Below are 17,941 nucleotides of genomic sequence, written 5' to 3'. Positions count from 1 at the left end.
TTCTAATCCTCACTCGGAGAAAAAAAAGCGTCGCTCCTGTGGGCTCCAAGAACACTAAACCCCTGAGCTTGCCTGAGAAGGACTAAATGCACAAAGCTGCTATTTTTAAATATCCCATGCAGAGAGACTCTCACTGCAGCCTGTTCTCTTTTGAAAATGTCGGCGTGCAGCCTCGTTCTGTGGATGATAAACCAGGTACAGACTTCCATCTGTGTCACCGCTGATGAGGAAATACAGCGAGTGCTGGACCGAGCAGTGAGTGACAACAACCCCGCCCACATTTAAGGGTACTGTTTGCAGCACTAGGGTCTAGGTACCATGTCTGAAGGGTTACTGTTGGTCCCAGAGGTACCATACTGAAAGTGTTTGGTGAAATGGGGCTTTACATTGCACTCACAGAAGCTGAGGTCTGGGAACACAGTGACATTTCCACAACAAAGTGTTGGCATGTGACTCCGACATTGAAGGCATCCTTTGGCATCTTTATGAGATGCATCAGGGTTTCAACTGCCGCCAATGTAAGCCCATCTGCAGCAACATTTGACAGGCGAAAGCGCAAGGGACGCAGTATAAAGCGCAACAAACTCTGCATAGGTTGGGCAAGACTTTCACCCCAGGAGACTGCTGTTTGTGCCACGTATGAAACCAAAAGTTGTTTAAAGGTAATGCTAGCTGATTTACGTAAAAGCAAAAATCAACATTTTTATAATATAGCGTTACGTACCTTATACAGGTACGTGACATACCAGCACGACCCACGTGGCATACTTAGGTCATGTTATGTACTTTGTTAACCCAAAACACTACCCAAGTACTTTTGATGCAATTGAGTTGCATCACATTCCAGAATATATTTTCGTATTGATTTTCCAGATGCTATGAAGTACAAGAAGAAACAGTGTTGTCAATTCTATGCTGGTAAACAGGAACACATGAACAACGTGACACTGTGAGGTGAGGTAGTGGTGGAAAGTCTGAGGCAGAGAGAGCAAACCTCCCTGCCCTTCCATACGCCTACATGGAAAGCCTAAGGCAGGGAGAGCAGCAGCAAAGACCTCCCGGGAACAGAACAGAGCAGCATCAATGACAAACAGAAATGACATTGATAAGTCAGACACAGAATTTAAAAAGGCGGAGCTGGGGTGGAGGCGGGTTGCAAAGCAGCTTGCAGAGGAAGCAGCAACAGTAGGCAGGCCAGAGCAGTTTAAATAGGGCGCCCTGAATGAGATTCACCAATTGGTTGCATGGAAAGGAGTCATGTGATCTATCAGCTGACTCCCTTCATCAATCAGCTGCTCCATCAGTTGATTGGACTTGACATCATGTCCTGTCTGAACTAATTATGCTCAGTGTTTTGGGTTAATTCAAGCAGATAATTTGGATCAGCACAAAATTCAAGGTGTGCAGCCGTGACTTTAGGTAGATGGCGGGGGGCGACATGCTCCTGTGTAATTTGTCAGTGAAGCCCGAGTAAGTGCCTCCATGCCAGGCAGCTGAGAGTGGAACACATTAGACGTAGCGAACCAACCAGTGTCTGTGTCGCCTGCCCTCAGCTCTCATGTGAATGAGAAATGAGTGGAGCAAAGCTGATCCCTCAGGACACTCTAATGCCACGCTTTAATGGTTCTGCCCACATAAAGCCTCTGCCCATGAAAATGACATGTTAGCACCAGGCTGCTGGCGGCTCTCTTACAAATGGCAGGCTAATCATTGCTAATTTACAGTTTGGGATTTGAAATGCCAGGAAAAAGTGTTTCTCTCAGCATTTTTCCTTGGAAAAGCCTCTTAACAGAATTTAGGTTCTTGCAGGAAACTGAAATAAAGTACCACGACTACTACTACAGGTGCTACTGATGTTAAATGTCTTTGTCTCCACTATAACTACAGACTGCTGTGTCTACTGTTGACACAACTGCTGGGACATAATCTTTTTTTTTTTGCCCTGGCAAGTGGGCTGAGAGATGGCAATGTTGGTCGGTAGGTCGGCCCACCATTGTGATTTTGGTCAAGACCAAAATATCGGTCTGTGCAGTTTCTGAGCTGATTCAAATTGTTTTGTCTAAACACTTGTATGCTGACATTAATAGAATACTGAGAGATTAATAATGTATGTTTGTGTCTTCTTTAAAGCCAGTAGAATATATAAAAAATGAGCAGCACATTTTCTGATTGCCTCTGAAATAGGATATATGTGGTGCTTCCTGTTGGGATCATTCTCCCGCTCTAAACATGCTGACAATGTTATAATAAAGTCTGGCAACCGTGTTCACATGAGGAAACGAGTATGACACAAGCCTTTTTTTGTGCGGTGCCATATGTTTCTGACAGGAAAACATCAGGTAAGGACCTTCCGACGCTAATTAAACATCTGCTACAAGACAGGTCATTAATCAGAGAGATCCTCCATCCAAAATATCCCGGTGGAAACAAAGCTGTGAATTCTGGGCTGTGTGTGTGTGTAGTCTACATATGTACATGGCGCTAGATATCAATATCAGATGTCTAATCTATATTTTTAGATAAATTAATTCGAAATGTTTTTAAATGATCAATGTTTGACATGTTTATTTAGTGGCACGTTTGTGGCAAGGATGTTTTAAATCAACACAGTGATATTCCTGTGCCCACAAAAGCACAGTTAGAAGAATGCAGTGCAGCACAGTAATACAGACGTCACTGCTTCATGTCACAACACTAATAAACATGTTATCACAGGATATATGTATGTGAAAAAATTTAGAAAATAATGTTTCCGCCCGGTTTCGAACCGGGGACCTTTCGCGTGTGAGGCGAACGTGATAACCACTACACTACGGAAACTCCTGTGAAGAAAAGGAAGTGACGTAAGCTTTTTAACATTGTAGTTCTTGTCGCCGCGGCTGCGATATATTTCTGTCCACAAGCGGGATTTTGGTGGCGCTGTTGACGGTAAGAAGAAATCGTTTTCATGTTTTAGTGACATACAACTCTTGTTGTCGAATTATATTATATTTTTTATTATATTTTATAATAGTTAGTTGGCTTATGGGAAGTTATGTGTCGTCATTGACAGTTTCTAACTCGGTTTGTTGTTGGCAAAGGTAACATTAGCTAGAAGTGTTAAGGTTAGGAAGCCAAAGGTGGCCAAAATTATTAGCACACTTGGCATATTTAAGAGGTTTCAGTTGTTTTGTTGACCATTAAGAAACCCCATAAAACGAATTAAATGTCTACAAAGTCATCATTATGCTCTATAAACCATAGGATAGGTCATTTTCCTTACAAAAAACAAGCGAGGCCTATTTCACTGTCAGTGTCACACAATCATGTTCCTTCACAGAGGAAGCCATATTACCTGTGTAATCATTATCAGGTGTGATCGTGGTTAAATCGACGGTGATGTAAGAGTTGTAGGGCAAAGCTGTGTGGTTCTTTTGAATGTACAAGTATGGGGTGCCGTTTGTAAAGTGGCTCACGCTGAAAATAACATCAACATTTTGCCACATTTAGCTTCAAACAATGTTTAAAAAAGTGTTGTGAATTTTTTAACGTCACCTTTTACCACATTTACAGCAATATTTGTTAACTTAGAAATATATTAAATAGTTAAATCTAAATATTAAATGTGGCACCTAAATGTTAAATGTTAAATCTAAATATTAAATCTAAATCTAAATCTAAATGCTAACTCTAAATCTAAATCTAAATCTAAATGTTAAATCTAAATGCTAAATATAAATATAAATATAAATGTTAAATCTAAATATTAAATATAAATATAAATGTTAAATCTAAATGCTAAATATAAATCTAAATGTTAAATTTAAATGTTCTGGGTGAAACTAAATATTTAGCTAATATGCAAATTCACACTGCTGGTCACCGGAAGTACCAAAATAAAAGCTTGAGATGGTCAGACTGTGTTTATAGAATCAAATAAAGAATTAAAACCAACTTATCGGGGGAAATGGACACTTGAACATACGTTAGCGTGATAATAACTACCTAAAATAACAAGAAACGTGTTTGGAGAAATTTTATTTCATGTGTACTGCTCATTAAGTGATTGGTAACATCAGGATTTTCTGAGGGTCTCTGAGGCCACGCCACTAATTGGTCAAAGGCTCTAGAAGAAGTCGGGCTAAGGTGAAGAAGGAGCTAACGAGTGAGCAACAGGCTCGAATCAAGGCCCTTCTTGATGCTGGCTGGAGTTACTGCCACATAGCCAAGGACTTGAGATGTCCAAGCATTGTAAGGTACACTTTAGATCGCCATGATGCCACCAATTCACACCAGAACCGAAAGGGGAGAGGTGGAAAAAAGAAACTTTCAGACAGACAAGTGAAGCATCTCAAACTTCCCAGTCTTAAGGACGGAAGAACGACCTCACGAGAACTGTGTGACGAGATCAACACCACAGTGTTAAACACAGAGGGGGTAGTATTATGGTGTGGGGTGCCATTTCAGCTTCAGGAACAGGTGACATAGTGAAAATTGATGGCATCATGGATAAGAAAGTATACTACAACATTCTGGTGAGGCATGGAGTACCATGTGTGAGTCGTCTTATTGGGCCTGGATTTATTTTCCAAGAGGAAAATGACCCTAAACATTCCTCTAACAATTGCCGAAACTACCTGCGACAGAAGGAATCTGCTGGAATATTGAAAATAATGGACTGGTCATCCTATTATAACAGGCTTGACGCTCTCTTTGAGACAACCAGGGCTATTTTGACTAATTAAAGTCACATAATTAAAGTGCCATCTTATCAGCTGGTCATATCAGCAGGAAGGTTTATTTCGGGGCTATGCAGATATTTCATTTTAAAGCCTTTATCTGCTGATGACCTGTGCTGATATTTTTGTGCATCCCTAATAATTAGCCGTTAAAGAAATCTTAGCCTTAATAGTAATTTAGATTTTTTCTTTAATAGAAACTAGATTTCAGAATGAGACTTGGTTACACTCAAATATTAACAGTCTAAAGCCAAAGGTAAAGATGCGTTTTATTTCTCTGTAGGGATCCTTTTCATAAGGGACTGTTCTTTACTTGTCAGAAGAGCTAGGGTGTGTCTTTTTATTTGTTTGTTTGTTTTTTACCCGAAGCTACAGATATTTTTCCTTGAGCTTCCCTCAGTGATGGGGTAAATGCATGACTTCCCCTCTACCATAAATTAGTTAAAGATTTTAAAATTTACCTTTTGATGTTTGAAAGTTAAAAGCTGGAGACAAACTCCTGGAGCTGAAAAACGTCCTTAGTTTTTCACTCTTGTCATACGTCTGGATTTGTTCATGCAAATGGTTTATTTTGGACAAGAATTTAAACAACACACGTAGAATAAAGTGATTTTGATGAAATATCACTATTTTAAGCTCGGAGCTGGTTGTCATGACGTATGATGTGTTCAAGGACCATCAGATTTTTGAAAATCCAATGATAAATTCGGTTTTACAGTTTCTGGCAGTGATAAACGGTGTAATTTTGGTGATTTTTAAAGAAAACATGCCTTCCAAACCTGTTGTTTTCTTTAAAAATCTGTGGCAAAATAAATACACAATACAGTCATTTAAAGTTGTATATCCCCCTTTAACAAATTACACTAAAAACGTAAGTCCCTCCCCAGTGCTTAATAAATTATTTGACATGCCTCCCCCTTTTTGCACCATCCTTTCCCCTTTCATAAGTAATGAACAGTCCCTAATGTTGTCAGTGTGAGCCTGTCACTTCAAACAAGTACTTTGAGAGGACGTACATGCACATGTATAAATGCCCACAGTGGTCACATTGCAGCCCTTTTCTCGGCTGCAGTCTGCAACAGTCTTTCTTAATATTGGACCAGTTTAAAAAGCTGTTCTCATGAGCCACTTAGACACAAAACATGGGAAAATAGGGCCCATATTGGAAATTACACAAGCAAAAAGTGTCTATAGATTAATTCATACACAGATAGTGTCCCTGGAAAACTATAAAAGAGAACATCTTTGTTAAGGCAATGAATACGCTGCTGTTCAAGTGTGTTGAGCGTATTATTAACAGCGACTGACAGTTATGGCTCCAGCAGTGTAATTTTATAATGAAAAGGATCTGAAGATCAGCAGCATTGTTGCATTGGATATAATCCAGCAGGCAGATGAAACCAAGGCCTCGTCTCTTTTCTTTCCCTCTACAGTATTTTTTCATTATCTCACATTGCAGTGTCTGTGTAGTGTGAAGTGTGCACAATCTAGCCTGTGTTTCTACCAGGAGATCATGGTAGAGCAGCACCATCTGCAGGCTTTGATGGGATGTAAAAAATAGAACTGTTGTGTGTTCACAAAAAGTGAAGACAGTTGCATGAAGACAGTTTATCCAGCTTGTAGGTTCATGCTGTGCTAGTACGACATTCACATCTGACATGATTAGATTGTGATAAACACCAGTGTGCGAGGTGGAAGTCATGACTAATTTTGCTTGCTTTAATTATTGCTTCCAACACAGGTTTCCATAGAGACAAATAGCTTATCAAACACAGTCAAGAGTCACATTAGCTCCTTTTCCACCAACATTTCCAGGAACATTTATTTCCAGGAATTTGTTTAGCTGGGTAAAAGAATTCCTGGTAATCTGCGTGGTTTGTGTTTCCACCGCACCTCAAAGTTCCAGAAAATTTGCTCAAAGCAGGCTGATTACGTATGAGGGAGTGATCAAAGAAACTGCACTTTGTCAGCTTTTCACGAATTTGTTTCAGCGTGCGCTCTATATTTAGCTCCGCCAGCTTGTTGGTGATTCTTCCACAGACTTGGTTGCTTCGAGTCGCCGACTTGAAGTCCCGCTGCATTTCTTCCTCGACCTCGTCGTCCGTCCACTTCTCGTAGCTTCTCTTCTTTTGCTCCATTTTCCAAATGATGTAGAAATGAAATAAAGTTTGCCCCGCCCCTCAAGAATTCTGGGGAATCTGAAAAGTCTTACCCCCCTATAAGGTACTTTTTCCAGGGAAAGTTTGGGGTTGAGGGAAAGTTCTTACCCCGGGTAATTTCAGTGGGAACGCACTGAGGTTTTTCAAAATCTGGGGTAATTGATAAAAGTTCCTGCAGTGGAAAAGGGGCTGTTAATAGACGTAAAAGTGAATTAATGGGGAGTAAACCATGACCTTCTCATGTAATGATCTTTATAAAGAACTTTAAGAAATGGGCTTGTTAGGATAGTGTTCATATCTTTCTGTCACAGCTCTACCATAAAAACAATGTCCCCACATAACCTTGATCATATAATACAACCATATGAATGTCAGGCTTAAAAGAAGTTGTAAAACTCTTCCTGAAAAACTTGGTTTAAATATATTAAAGTAACATAAGGTGGAACATTGCATTACAGTATAGGGAACTGTTTACCTAATCCATTGTCTCCTGGAGTGGCTTGAAGTGTCATCACAGTTGAGTAAATAAATACCTGCCTGCAAGACAAGCCTGTTTACAGTCGGCTGATAACACCTCTCATATAACCATCAGTGTAATGACACCATGGCGTGAGGCCCTGAGATGATCCTATTACAGCACAGTATTGACAGATGTGTTAAACACAAGCCATGCCTGGTTTCTGCAGAGCTAGAAACTGAAACCACAAGTTTCAATGCGTTGTGGCTAAATTCAGTTTTGGTTTTCAGTCAGCCGCATGATGACTCCAAACATAATCTATAATTTACTCACATGACTGGAGGTGTTGAGATACTTTGAGTTAATGTGCAAAGAGGAGTGTAGAACAGGAAGTAGACCTGTACTGGAATGTGTTTGACCAGAGCATAAATCCCCACCATAAAACCATAAATGGTCATTTTTTGGTGTGTAAGAATTAAACAGACAAGATGGAGTGTGTTAGTTTGTGAGCTCTAAAGGTGCCACAAGGTCAGAGTCAGGTTTGCTTCTTGAAAACACTTCTTATCTTGTATATTTGAATATGTTGCCAGATATTAATACACAATTGTTCTAAAATTGGGCCCAGCAAGAGACCCTGACCCGGGGAACCTACTGGTTGTCTTATTGATACTGGTTGAGAGCGTTAAATTGTGGTTACTGTCCGTAGTGTTACTGTAATTTGAAGCATTCTCTGGCACAAGAGTTTCCTGCAGGATAAATAAAATTCTATTGAATTTCACACTGAGCCATTGACTTCTTGGGTGAATCTGAGCAGAGCGTTTTCATTTCAGCTCCCCTGTTGATATTAATCATGTGACACAACTCTGTAGGAATGATACAGAACACATTAGTGCTTCTGTAACATGAAAATCACGTCATCTAATTTCATTTACGCACTGACTCCTTAAAGTAATAACAAGTCATTATTGTTGAATATAGCAAGCAGAAAAATACGAGTCCTTCTCTGAGGATGAGAGGCCCGTTTCTTCCTGCTTCAACACGAGAAATGAAATTAATCAGCCGCTTGAGACAAATGTCAAACTGGATAAACCAGACAATCAAGGTGCCTCTTCGATTTATCTTCACTTGTTTTGTTTTATTAAACTGTAAACACATTAAATATTAACTAAAGATGCCAGGAGGCTGTTGGAGCAGGTAATACGCTTGTAACTTCATCTGCAGGACTGTGATCAACAATGATGAGTTTGGTATTTCCGTTTGCTATTTGCTAGTGCTAATATTCAGTGTATCCAATATTCATTTTAGATGTCTGAAAGCTATTAAAACATTTGTGAGTCACATGATCTGATTGGAAAAACCTCACCTTTCAGTGATCGTAGTTGTTGTTTTGAGACAATTATTCTATGCATATGTGTATATGACTGATTATAAAGACACCAGAGGGATGGTCCGTCTAAGAGCTGCAATGATTCATCAGTTAATCAGTCAGTCAGCAGAAAATAAATCTGCAACTATTTTGATAATTGATTAATATTTAATGGCATTTTTCAAGCTAAAATGCCAAACATTTATTTGTTCCAGACGATTTGCTGCCTTAACTTTACTAATGTGATTGTTAAGTGATTGTCTTTGTACACTGCTCAAAAAAATTAAGGTAACACTTTAATCACACACCAGATCTTGACGAACAAATTATTCAAGTTGAAAATCTTTACTGATGTGCATTGTGTAATTTGTTGAGAACAAAAGGACATAACAACGGTCAGTGGAAACCAAAATCATCAACCCGCTGAGGGCTACATTTAAAATCACACCGAAAATCAAAGTAAAAAATTGAAATCAGGCTGATCAAACTCATTATGTGACTCAGTAGTGTGTACGGCCCCCCAGCTCCTGTATGGACTCCCAACAACGTCTGGGCCTGCTCCTGATGAGTCAGTGGATGGTGTCCTGGGGGATCTCCTCCCAAACCTGGATCAGGGCATCAGTGAGCTCTGGGACAGTCTGTGGTGGTACTTGGTGGCATCGGATTCACAGATAGATAACGTCCCATAGGTGCTCATTTGGATTTAGGTCAGGAACGAGAGGGCCAGTCGATGGCATCAATGCCTTTGTCATCCAGGAACTGCTTAAACACTGTGGCCACATGAGGCCAGGCATTGTCCTGCACCAGGGGGAACCCAGGGCCCACTGCACCAGTGTAAGGTCTGACAGTCGCTCTGCAGATTTCATCCTGGTTCCTAACTGCAGTCAGGGCACTGTTGGCTATGACTGGAGGTCTGTGCCTCCCCAGACCATCACTGCCCCACCACCGAACTGGTCATGCTGGATGATGTTACAGGCAGCATAACGTTCACCACGGCGTCTCCCGACTCTTTCACGCCTGTCATGGCTCAGTGTGAACCTGCTCTCATCTGTCTGCTTCTGACAGTGTGGTCAGAAACATGCACACCAGTAGCCTGCTGGAGGTCATGTTGTAGGGCTCTGGCAGTGCTCCTCCTGTTCCCCCTCACACAAAGGAGCAGATATTGGTCCTGCTGCTGGGTTGATGCCCTTCTACGGCCCTGTCCAGCTCTCCTTATGTAACTGCTGGGCTCCTGGTGTCTCCTTCATGGTCTTGAGACTGTGCTGAGAGACACAGCAAACCTTCACGTATGAATGTGTCATCCGTAAGTTTTTGAGTAGCATAGTTTGGACTGTTGGTGAGACGAAACAAGTCTGAGCAGACAGTGCTGTATCTGGAGACGGCACAACATGACTTTTGTCTTTATTGTCTGTTTTTTTAGCCATTTTCAAAGATTGTCCTTACATTGTTGGCACCAGAGCTTTAATGTCTGTGACAAAGTTCCCTGCAGGAGCAATCAAGTTTATTTTATCTTATCTGAAACAATTATTCTGTGCCTACCATAAACATATGGTGGTGGAAACACAGACTGGAGGTCTTGCTCACAAAGGAAGTGATTTCAACAGTGTGACAAAGAATAAAGTTCAGATTTATGTTGATTGTGACTCTTAGTTTTATAGTCTGTGAAATATGTTGTCTCTGCAGGCAGGGAACCATAACATGTTGTATTTTTGTTGCACTAGTCATAATCTGGCAAACAAGACTCTCTGGCAGCAGCAGGTTTGCTATTAAAAGTACAATTACCCATGTTTTAATTTATCACCCAAGTGTTTAACACCACCATAAAACCACAGCAGTAAACTAGCCTACATAAAGAGTTAAAATATGCTTACGAGTCAATTGCAACAGTAAATCAAAGCACACTCCCAGAGGTCTGTCCCTGCACAGCCACTGTAGAGTCTGATAGAAATCCTTCTAGTGGGCAGACTCGCCAAGAGAGCAGAACATTCAGACATAAACAAGATAAAGACACAGCACAGTGACAAAAGTACTCAGTTTATTATAATGATCCATGGTTGCCACGTTACAAACTTATCAAAGAGAGGAACGAGGGTTGGACACAGTCCGTAAAACAACATTAACTACTTACAAATAAAAAGAGACATAGGTGATAAAAATATAACAAATCTTAGGACGCTCGTTAGATGTTGTGACTCAGACGTATTCTCCTCAGTCTACAGCAAGCCTTGTCTCTTCAGATCCTCGTACGTCTTCTTGTTGACGACGTTGCCACTCGAGTCCTCGTACTCTTCCTGAAAAACACAAAATGTGATGGAATGAGCGTTACTTTATTCAGAGGAAGCAGGGCTGTCAGTTTAGGTTAATTTTGCTTTCGACTGCCTGACGCCCATTAACTGGTAACTAACCAGTTCATTTTTAAGAAAAGAAAAAGGCAAACAGATGTGAAATATGAAAAACCTTCCTTTTAGTCCAGCTCTCCATTGACTATCCACTTAGAGGTGGTGAAATTTGAATGTTTTGTGATGTTAGTGTCTTTCCTTTTATTTTACTTTCTATTACAGCCAGCCACTTCCCTCCCTCTGATCCCCACTGGTTAGTTAACCGACCTGTACTAGACACTGGCTGAGCAGGAGCTAGCTAGGGGCACCGCTCATTTGGCAATTACCTCAGGTAATACCGTCCCGACCCAAAGTGGTGAGACAGAGTTGCTGCAGACACATGGTGGCCACCCTCCCGTCTGTCAGTGAGTATGCAGCCAAATTTTGGGCCGCAAAACCCCTTCAGTATTGTTAACGATGTTAGCACTACTAGCCGTGCTGACACTGTGAACGGTGCTAACAGAGCTAACAGTGATAAAGTAGCTGACAATAGGCTTATTCAAGTCACCCCCAAGTTCCACCAGATGCGTGTTGGTTGCGTCTGCGCTCTGGCACGGCAGCGGAGCCGATAGAATTCAATTCTAGTCAATGTGTGTGATTCCACTGGCTGCAGCTGTGCTGCGTTCCGGCTCCGTCACAGCTGCGGCGCTCCGGAGCCCTCTGCAACAGATACGCAGGTCTTCTATTTTTGCCGGACGCCGGAGCACAACGCAGCAATTCAGCACAGAGCAGATCGTGCAGGGCAGAAAGTCGTGTACAAAAACAAAATAAAACATCCGGTTAATTTTCAAAATAAAATACAAAGTGTTCATGGCGGACCATATTTCCCTGCACTACACCTTGAAAACGTCATAATGGGTGGAGGTAGGCCTGAAGTCGACAGGTCAAAGGTTTCAAGACGTCATTTCACCCCGTTGACACCATGGACGAGGAGATGTTAATCATGGAGGTGCACAGAGATGTCTTCCTACTACTCCTCTGGTTTTGTGGTTCTGTTTATAGAAACTACATCTTGTTATGTCACGCGATTATGTGTGAATTCGCGAGATCTTGTGGGTCCTCGTGACTCCCGCCGACTCACCGCTCAGCAAACGCAGCCAGTGGGTGTTGATGGACGGCGGAGCACGCAGTGGATAACCAATGCAGCCATTCCGCAATGGACACGCATCCAGTGGAATTCCGGCATCAGGCCTGCGCAGATTCAATCACCCACAATGCATGCTGGGTTAGTTTTGTGTCCAACTTCATCCCGACTTGCTCTGATGTCAAACATAAGTGTACAGCGATAATCTCACGAGAGCCAGGCGGCAGCCTTTAGAGCCAGGTGCTGCAGTTGCTCTTCACCGACTGGAAGACCTGGAGCATGATGGGAAACGCCTGGCTCTCACCTGATCTAACAGCTGATTGGTTCAGATGTTGACTCAACAAGACGACATTTTAGATTAACTTTTATTTTGCTGAATTTCAGAACAAACTGATATATGGTTCTGACAACATTTTTTGTAAATCGACATCATATCGGACGGGATGTGAGTGTTTCTGTGACTTCCTGTACAGACTGAAGGCTGCTGGAAACTGTCCCACTTGACCGCAGCTTTTTGTCACCGCCTCCTGATCTCATCCTCTTTCCTGGTGAGGTGCACTTCATCTTGAGCGAGCCAACTGCTAAAAGGGTTCTACAGCTAAAAAGGAAGCTGCTGGCAATCGCTGAATGGCCACTGATGCTAGCTAGCTCCCATTCAAACCACGGTGGTGTGCAATACAGAGCAGCAGTGGATGTTGGCTTCCTTATTGGCTTTGTCGTGATACAGCATAGTGTTTGTACTACTGCTAATTTGAAGTGTGGCAAAATTAACCATTCGCCATTGACATTGTTTCACAACCAGTCGTCTTGATTCCATCCATGTCGACTCACCTCTGTGTCTGGCTGCCACCGCTCTGAAGCCTTCTGGGACTTCAGCTTTGCCCACACTGAAAGAAAAAACAAACACAACATGCTTATGGAAACCAGCATCAAACAAATATTCAAAATCCTCATGTTCATGATAAGACAAAGATTCTTACAAGAGACGGCGTCCTCGATCTGTGTGACGTTTGCGAAGTGAGCCGTGTTGGGGATTCCCAGACAGCGCATACCGTGAGCATGCCTCCACTCCTACAGAGAAATGTATTGTCGTTTATTTTGTTCTATTAATTTGACAGTGATGTTTGAAAACCTGCACATTTTACAGAATTTTATAACACTCCCTCTGTAACAACAACATACCGCAAAGTGCCTCTGAAAGGCTTTGGGTCCCCTGTAGGTGTAGTTTCCACAGATCTCACAGTTGTAGTTGATGTTCAGCCCGTGGAGTTTATAGAGCCAGTATGGAATTGGCTAGAGGGAATAAAACAGCAGGCAGGAAACACACGAGACAATATGAGATGTGTGAGTAAAATGAAGCAGCACATATAGTAGAGCATTATAAGAGCAGGATTTCACAGTGCCAGTCTGAAGGTGCAAATACTACAGTCCACCAACATCAACTCAAAGGAGAGGATTTATCACACACCTTTAAAATCATTTTGGATGTTGTGTTCGTGTTGTTTAATGCAGGGGTGTGGCCTCACCTTGCCGTCCCAGCCCAGTGGCAGGTTCTTGGGGTTGTAAATGATCTCATTGTCTTCGTCTTCACTCTCGCTCTCACTGAGTTGCTCCTCCTCCTCTTCCTCGCGCTCCTCTCCAGTCCTGGCTTGTTTCCTCTGGACGTTCTCATGAGTCAGCTGCCTCTGTTCCTGTTACCGCCAATAATGATCAAAACTGTTATTTCTGAGCCTACAAGAAGGTGTGTAACACTTCTGTGAAAACGCAGCACTGTTAACCTCCGTATATGTTCACTCACCCCGAGGATCTCCACGTATTCATAGACTTGAGCTTCCAGGAAGCCAATTTCCTTATTACGCTCTGTGTCTCTGCAGAAGTGATGGATGGAAACAGTTATGAATTGTTTAACAAGCACTATCATGAGACACTGTCAGCATTACACTCTTTTTTTTTTTTTTTTACACCCACTTACTTTTTAGGGCCTTTGGCTTTGGGATTCTTGGCAAACAGTGAAGGGTCCAGTGACTCCAGGGATTTGCCTTTTGTGCTGAAGAGCCTCTGAGCTCTCTCCTCCAGAGTCCTGTCCAACACACAGACACACATTCAATCAGTTGTCCCAACGGCGTCACATGCCTAGGTGGTAAGCCCAGATTTGCTAAAACTCACGCCAGATTTCCCCTTCCACGTGTTGAGTAATGATTATCTTTCCTTTAACCCAGCCAGACCTTAACCACAACGTTAATAACACCATAAAACTGTGTGACAAGAATATTTAGAGGCAGCTTGCAGAAGTTTTGCATATTAGAAATCTGTTAAATGTGCAAATGACAGCTCATGGTGGCGGCTGTCATAGTAACCCAATGTGCTGTTCTTGTTTTCCAGGTGCACAGCAGTCAGAAATATTAAATGTCAGACTAGGTGAAGTAACTTAGGGCGTCCAAAGGTTCCCAGACTCCTGGAAAAGTTCCGACAGTTAACTATCTCTTTGCCACTTCTCATTACCAGAACTTGAGAGATTGGTCTTTAAAGTTATATTTGAGATGCAAACACATTCTCACCCTCCACATTTTAGTCCCAACGCCATGAGGGCAGACTTCAATCTGTCCAGACCCAAGGAAGCCAACTCCTGTGGAAGGGAATAAGAACATTAGTCAAGTATACATGAGCAACCCTTTTGTGATTTTTAAATAATAGATCTTCAAGCATGAGCATTTAGTGTTTTACCTCCCAAGAAGAAAAGGCAGAGAGGTCCAGATGAGCTCCAGCATGTGTCAAAGCACTACTTGTCTCTTTCTGCAATTAAACACAAACAGGTCACGTGAGATGTACCGCCAAAACTCATAAAGAGGAGACCACTGCATGTGAAGAGGAGAACTTACAGGCCAGCCTGGAAAGGTCCCATTCTCCCATTTCTTTTCAAAGTCTAACAGCACTTTGCCGTAGAGCTCGTTCTGGTCCAGCAGAGGTTTGACCCGGTCTGTGTAGTCCTGCAGGTACTCCAGCAGCATCTCCAAATACCTGCACACACAGCCACATCACATGATAGTCAAACAGCAAAGCATTTATAAAATACTAACTAAACTAAATAGATTTTCTAATTCAACTTCCACAGGTGTGTGCAGTCAGCTGTGAAGAGAAAAAGCACGATGGACCTACTTTTTGTATTCAGCGTTTTTCCTGTCTTTGGGAATGTCAAAGAGCTGGTCGAATGAAGACAGGTAAGTGATATACTCCAGTTTCTGTAAGAAAAGAGTAGAGATTGTACTTAGGAAAAAAAAATTACTACTTCCGTTTGGAGGTGCAGCATGAACTGTGCCAACTTTAAGGGATCATAACCTCAGCTCCCTTCAGGTTGATGTACTTCAGGTAGCAGTCATGGAGGTCAAGGTAGCGGCCGTATCCTTCCTCGTCGGTGAACTCTACTAGGTCTGTGGAAGATAAACAAAATAACTAATCAGTCATTCAGGAACATGAGTCTTAAACTAGTTTAGTTTTAACCAAGGTACGATACAGGAAACTGTTTATGTTACAGATAGATTTAGACATACTCTGAGCCTCCTCGCTGGGGTTGTCTCTGGCCTTCATCAGCTCCTCAAACTCTGCAGACATTGGGATGGAAATCTACAAGAAACACATGATAACATTACTGCTCAATTTCAATGTACATAAATCTTATTTGACCTTTTACATATGAGAGGTTAACTACCTCATTTGGGTGTTTCCTGTGAAACTCCTTTATCTGTTTCAGTCTGTTGTAGAACTCTGCAAACTCATTTGGTCCTGAGATCGCAGCGAGTTCATCTCGTCTCATTCTGTCAACGAGAAAAATATATTCTAGGTAAAAGGTTAAGTGACTATTCAGCATGCAATAAACACAAAAATGACTTAAGATATTATGATTAAGCTTCCTGTTTCCAAGTCGATAAACAGAAACTCACACCATAATCCCTCAATACTTTCTGTAATTAAGTCCATTATAAACACATAGACGTAGACACTTAAACTGGAGCAGGTTCGTGACTTACCCGTCTTTGTCTTCATAAGAGTCTCTGAGATTTGCGCTCACTTCCATATACCTCTGTGAAAAGTTAAACAGACCGTCAGACTCTTTGTTTTCATGCTGAATACTGGACATGGCTGCATAACATACAGGACTCTGGCTTGCATTCTTCTCTTTTACGCTGCAAAAATGTCTCTTAACTGATTTCTGCATGTCCTGTTTTGTTAACCTGACTTCTAAATTGTCTTGGGGTGATTAAATCGTTTTAAAATTAGATTTTTATGTCTGGTTCATGATGGGCTCGAACATATAGGGCCATATTTTGGTATGGTTATGGAATTAACCAATCATAGATGTTGAAACGTGACTATTTTAAGACCCAGATCAATTGTGAGTCCAATAGGAAAACGCTAAGAGAAAAGTGCATGCAAGCATATTTGGGAAGTTGTACTCACAGGTACAGTGAATGAATGGATATTAGGGTGGAAACTTTTACACTCAGCTACGTAGCTTATCCCTAGTGATGTTAATTGCTATATGTAACATAAGAAATATTGCCTTATTGACGATGTTAATAAGTGAAGCTGTAGTTAAGGAAAGGTTAGCTATCTAATTCATAACTACTGATACAACGTTAGCAAGCCGGGTCTGCTCATTGAATACGAATCAAACCTTAACTTACATCCAACATTGCTCTTGTCCGATGGTCGGAGTTAATCTGTTCCCGCAGCTGTCAGAAAAAAGACGAGATATATTTTAAAACACAAATTAACTTACAGGTGTTTGTTTGCAGTCTTGATTAGCAACAATGCTAATGTTAGCATAGAGCGGCTAGCTTACCGTGGACTTCTTGTGTAGCATTTCTTTTGTTTTAGCATCCATTAGCCGCTCTTTCTCCTCGTGATAGCGACGCTGTTGCTCTAAAATGGTCTCCATTGTTTAGAAATATATCGTAAGTCGATGTAAGACGAGGCTCGGCTTCTAACTAGTTAACGTAGCATATAAAGATGAAGCTAGCCCCGATGAATCGGCTACGTTTGTTTTCAATGGCGCATGTTGAGGAGCTAGCGTCCGTCACTGAACACGGCGTAGAGAAACATGGACACATAACAAAGGTTCCGCGGTGGTGACTTGGTCCACACAGACGGACCGCGGACAGTTATCATTAAAATTATTTTTTAAATGTCAGTTAATTGTTTTACAAGAGAAATGTGAAATATGTAATGGAAGAATGGCGTAATTTGGAGGACAAAATGGTCCTTTAGTTACCTGTATAACGCACATGTACCTGTGGTGTTTTAAAGCTACTGTTCATTTCAACTATATTAACAAGCTTCAATATTTAATATAAATGTAATCATGGGTCGTTGCCTCCGTACAGTAATGGGGCACCAAAGCACAGACATCATTAACGTCTCCATTGCTGTAATAAGGCTCCGCGCATCTGAGCACCTGCACCGTGAATTATTAACATCAAGGAAATTGGTTCTGAGATCTTGATGCGCACTTTTCAAACAGGACGGATTGGCAGCCTGCACCGTATTCCTCTCCTTTGCACTTCCTTTGTAGTCTACTCTATCATCAAAGACTGCCATAACGCTTCACAGAGCACACAGTTTGCGCGGACTCGCGTGGGAGCGCGCACGGAGGCGGACTGATTTGTCAAGCTGCGGCAAACAAAAGGGAGAATCGGAACTGAGGATTCTGTGCCTGTTACCTGAACATAAAATACTGATAGGTTTCATGAAGAGGGACAGTGAGTTACCACAGTGTGCTAAT

General features: G+C 41.7%; 1 protein-coding gene and 1 non-coding gene across 2 annotated transcripts; both read right to left on the bottom strand.

Moving 5' to 3' along the window:
* Positions 1-2,747: 2,747 nt before the first annotated feature.
* On the bottom strand, positions 2,748-2,820 carry trnav-cac (transfer RNA valine (anticodon CAC)). The gene has a single exon. It is a non-coding gene; the product is annotated as a tRNA-Val (tRNA).
* Positions 2,821-10,717: 7,897 nt separating this feature from the next.
* On the bottom strand, positions 10,718-17,239 carry sf3a3 (splicing factor 3a, subunit 3). The gene is made up of 17 exons (XM_033636350.2): positions 17,003-17,239; positions 16,845-16,892; positions 16,188-16,240; positions 15,869-15,974; positions 15,711-15,783; positions 15,499-15,590; positions 15,319-15,401; positions 15,042-15,180; positions 14,887-14,955; positions 14,721-14,788; positions 14,135-14,242; positions 13,961-14,030; positions 13,689-13,853; positions 13,345-13,455; positions 13,143-13,233; positions 12,994-13,049; positions 10,718-10,991 (listed from the first exon to the last, which is right to left on the bottom strand). Exons 1-17 carry the CDS (start codon positions 17,096-17,098, stop codon positions 10,914-10,916), a joined length of 1,506 nt encoding a protein of 501 aa, XP_033492241.2. The 5' UTR covers positions 17,099-17,239; the 3' UTR covers positions 10,718-10,913.
* Between the last annotated feature and the right edge of the window lie 702 nt (positions 17,240-17,941).

Source organism: Epinephelus lanceolatus, chromosome 16 (genome assembly GCF_041903045.1).
Source record: "Epinephelus lanceolatus isolate andai-2023 chromosome 16, ASM4190304v1, whole genome shotgun sequence".
Classification (NCBI taxonomy): domain Eukaryota; kingdom Metazoa; phylum Chordata; class Actinopteri; order Perciformes; family Serranidae; genus Epinephelus; species Epinephelus lanceolatus.
The sequence above is the reverse complement of the archived record's forward strand: the minus strand, read 5'-3'. Positions and strand labels throughout refer to the sequence as shown.

What these genes read in the sequence shown, in the direction of transcription:
- sf3a3 (XM_033636350.2), bottom strand. Translation starts at nt 17,098, where the DNA reads ATGGAGACCATTTTAGAGCAACAGCGTCGCTATCACGAGGAGAAAGAG. An exon ending in GGACCTTTCCAGGCTGGCCT is followed by an intron (nt 14,956 to 15,041) that starts GTAAGTTCTCCT and finishes GTTTAATTGCAG; the next exon opens with AAAGAGACAAGTAGTGCTTT. An exon ending in GGTGGCAGCCAGACACAGAG is followed by an intron (nt 10,992 to 12,993) that starts GTGAGTCGACAT and finishes TGTGTTTTTCAG; the next exon opens with GAAGAGTACGAGGACTCGAG.